This window comes from Chrysochloris asiatica, unplaced genomic scaffold (genome assembly GCF_000296735.1).
Source record: "Chrysochloris asiatica unplaced genomic scaffold, ChrAsi1.0 scaffold00100, whole genome shotgun sequence".
Taxonomy (NCBI): Eukaryota; Metazoa; Chordata; class Mammalia; order Afrosoricida; family Chrysochloridae; genus Chrysochloris; species Chrysochloris asiatica.
Window position 1 is genome coordinate 11,866,253 of NW_006408618.1, and position 3,962 is coordinate 11,870,214.

The 3,962-nt window shown below is 34.7% G+C and overlaps 1 protein-coding gene across 1 annotated transcript in view; it reads left to right on the top strand.

Annotated features, from left to right (window-relative positions):
* The window catches only part of AXDND1 (axonemal dynein light chain domain containing 1), a 176,494-nt gene that overhangs the window by 17,147 nt on the left and 155,385 nt on the right, over positions 1-3,962 (top strand). The window contains exons 4-6 of the mRNA XM_006867105.1: positions 1,143-1,199; positions 1,803-1,905; positions 2,914-3,035. Coding sequence (XP_006867167.1) covers positions 1,143-1,199; positions 1,803-1,905; positions 2,914-3,035 — 282 coding nt within the window. The remainder of the gene's footprint in view (positions 1-1,142; positions 1,200-1,802; positions 1,906-2,913; positions 3,036-3,962) is intronic.

Genomic DNA, 3,962 nt, shown 5'->3' on the forward strand with positions numbered 1-3,962 from the left:
CACTTGAGCCCACTGATGGTGCCACTTTGACAGTGCATCTCTCTGGGGGTCTTCCTCTTTTTCTCATACTCTCCACCTTGCCAAACATAATATCCTTCTCCAGAGGCTGGTCCCTCTTGACAATGTTTTAGCACTTTCTTATTTCCTGGTTCAATAAGACTTCCAGGATCATCCTGTACTTTCCAACTGTAGGCCTGGAATGAGCTGTGAGTTACTTCTCTAGGGAGTCCTGACTCCTTATAGTAGAGAACGGTTCATAGAAACCAAGATCTGGCTGTTAGGTATGTTCACATGTGTTACTGGGGTATCATTGCTTCCAGTCCCTCTCACATACTCTTTTTCTGAAACTTTGAGATTTTATATTCTGTGGAGATTGTTTACTGATCTAAATTCTGAAACTACCTTATTAATCAACTGTGTTCCAGTAGAGGAAAGAACCAGAGGAAATGCTTATTTACATTTACAAACAATAATGAATCTAAAGGATTACCATGAAGTTCATAGAGTCAGTTTTATTGTGATACTCATTTAGCTACAAATAAGTACTTTCAGAGAGCATATGTGGCTGAGAACCTGGATACCTGGGCTTTAATATCAGTTCTGATTTTTAGTAGTTTTAAAAACTGGTCGGTCACTTTGTTGACTTAAGTGTTCTTAGAGCATCCTTTTACCTTTGAAAAAAATTTTTTTTTTCTTTTTAAATGGATCAAGGAAAGTTTCATATTATAACATATTATTGAGAAATGTGATTAAATTTCTGTGGTTACTCAGTGTTCTACAAGGTCACTCCATAAGGTCTGTGGTTGGAGGCTGCCAGCCTCTCCATGGGAAAATGTTGAGGCTTTCTGCTCCTGTAAAGAATTAAATCCTTGGAAACCCTTTAGATGGTTATTATGAGTTGTAACTGACTCAACTGCACTTAACAACAATAGCAAACATGTTTCAAAGATAATAAGTGTCATTTTTTTTTTTAAAGTTTGTAGATATCTATAGATATTTAGGTATTCTCTTATATGCAAGCAAAATGATTGACTTGTAGTTTGCATTTCAACTTCCCAACGCCATGAAGTATACGTTTACCATGTGATAAACAGGCCAGAAGATTTTCTTAAAGTAACATTCACTTGTCTTGTTTATTGTAGCAAATATACTACTTTGCTCACAGATAGTGAAAACAGGCTTTTGCTGTTCCCATCCATGTAAGTACAGTTTATTTTCTAAAGTGTTTATCAGAAAGAATAACCATATAAAAATATACTTCTTTTTCTTGATATTTTGTTATAGTAAAAATTTTAGCAGAAACTCAATATAATGATTGACTGCAATAGCGTCTAATCAGTACTTTTATTTGTCCAATTGCTGCATATTCAGTTTTTCCATATATGTAATAATATTTAAACAGTATGTTTTGTACTTTTATATCTTACACTTAACCATTAGTATTTCCCAATGTTACAATAATCTTTTTCTTACCTTTACTTCTCTGTTTCTCTTATATTATAAATTAACCGAAGTTAACCGTTTGGTGTTTTTCTCTTCACATTTTTTTTTTTTTCATAGAATTTTTGGAGAGAAAATTTTTTTGCAAAATAAAAAGGGTCATATTGTATATATATTTTTGTTACTTGCTTTTTTCACTGAAAACATTATTAGATCAATAAATATAAATGTAGGTCTAATGCTTTAACATGGCACTAATAGTCTTATAGAATATAGATTTCTTTATACCCTTTTTTTTTTTGCTACTTGAAGGACTACCTATTGTAACACTAATTGTATAATTCTACCACCTTGATCTTCAGGAAACCTAATAAAAGAGTAGAAGTGGTCCGGCTAAATGATGTGATGGACACTATGCTTGAGAGGGCTGGTGTGGAAAATGAAGAATATACAGGGCCAACCCAGGTAAACAAATAGTTCCAATTTAAATAAATACTTACTTGTCCTTGTGTGAGCCTGTAGGATAAGCACTGGACTGCAAGGTTGGTTTGAATGGCCCAAACTCACCAGCTGCTCCTTGGAAACTCTATACAGGGTCACTATGAGTTGGAACCAACTTGACAACACTTAGCAACAACAATAACAACATACATAATTTTTTCTGAACTATGTTAGATGTAGGTACAGTGTGCCTTTTATTATCAAATATTTCAAATAGTGTGAATTACTAAAGAACATGAATTACTAAAGGAGTCTTAGTTGTATAGTGGATTATGAGCTGGGCTACTAACCACCAGATCAGCAGTTTTAATCTACCAGTTGCTCCACAGGAGAAAGATGAGGTTTATAGCTTCGGAAACCCTATACAGAGTTGCCATGGGTCAGTGGCACACAACTACCAGTATACCACTGAAGAATAAATATGTTCTCGTACATTTCATGATATAGCTTTCCAAATCAGGAACTTTAACACTGATACGTTACTGTTGTCTACTGTGGTCTATAGTCAGATTTCATCAGTTGTCCCTATAGTGTATTTATAGCTACTTTCCCCTAGTCTAAGACCCAGGCTCACATAAAGCTTTGGGTTGTCATGTCCATTTAAGCAACTTTAATCTGAAACAGATCGACACCCTTTGTTTGTTTGTTTGTTTGTTTATAGTCCTTGGTATTTAAAGAGCATAGGTGAGCACTTCTGTTCTTAATTTAGACTTGTCTGATATACTGTCATGATTAGATTCAGGTTTTACATTTTTGATAGCTATATCACTGAAGTGACATTGGGGTCTTCTAAGTGTATCATTTGAAGAGGCACATAGATTTTTCTTACTCATATATATGTATAAACGAAGGTATAAATGAAATTAATTAACCAAGGTGTTTCTAAAACTTATGCACATGCAGAATACTTATTTCCTAAAATGTCTTTTACTGATATAACTGAGTATCACTGGTTGACTTATTTTCTGCCAGATGCACAAGCTGCTACATATGTTGAAGAAGGAACAGACCATTTATAATACAGTATTCCATGAACTTATCCGACAAGTCAGTGTGGACTGTGCAGATAGAGGAGAATTACTTTCCAAAATCAGGTCTGTTACTGGAATAGCCCAGTTTTCTTATGAAGTTTATGTTAGACTGTGTTCATGTCTGCTTTTGAGAACACTGTAAAATTATATTTCTATATCTTATTGACTAAAGGGCACTGTAGGATAAACATTGGAGCTGTAGAATAAGCACTGGACAGTTAAACACAAGGTCAGCAGTTCAAACCCTCCAGCCACTCATCGGAAACCCCATACAGGGTCACTAGAACCTGCTCAACAGCACTTACCAACAATAGCAACAACTACATTTTCTACTATATTTTATGTAATAAATATATAGTATTTGAGAACTTCCTTAAGGTGATTTCTATTGGGATGATACCATATTTTTGTTATGATAGATAGTAAAGTGTTCTGTGAAATAAAAGAAAGAGTATAGGTTTCACGATCAGACAGATCTCAGATCTGGTTTCAGATCTTCATCCAGGTGTGGCCTTGGTAAAATCTGAGTCTTAGTTTTCGCATCTGTCAATGACAGTTTCCATTTGTATATTTGTTCACTTATCAATGGTATCTGTGGAGTATCTTACTCTCTGCCAAGCATAAAGTTACTTCACTAGATTGAGGTGTGTTTTTAATGGGAGAACAGAAGTAGATGAACTTAGTTATAGTTATTATTAATTATGATATATGTTGTGTGCTGAGCCCTTTCCACCTCATAGCAAGGGACCCTGTATAGGGTTTCTGAGAGTGACTAGTGGGTTTGAACTGCTGACATTACAGTAGCAGTCCAGTGTTTATGCTACAGCACCACACCGTGACCTGCAGCATATATACTTTATAGTTATAAATTAAAACATGCTTTTCATTTGTAAGCTTTCAGAAATATCACCTTGAGCCATTTCTCTCTACCACTTAAATTCTTGTTTTTTTTCACCAGTAAATCTTCCCTTATAGAAGTATGTCTGTATG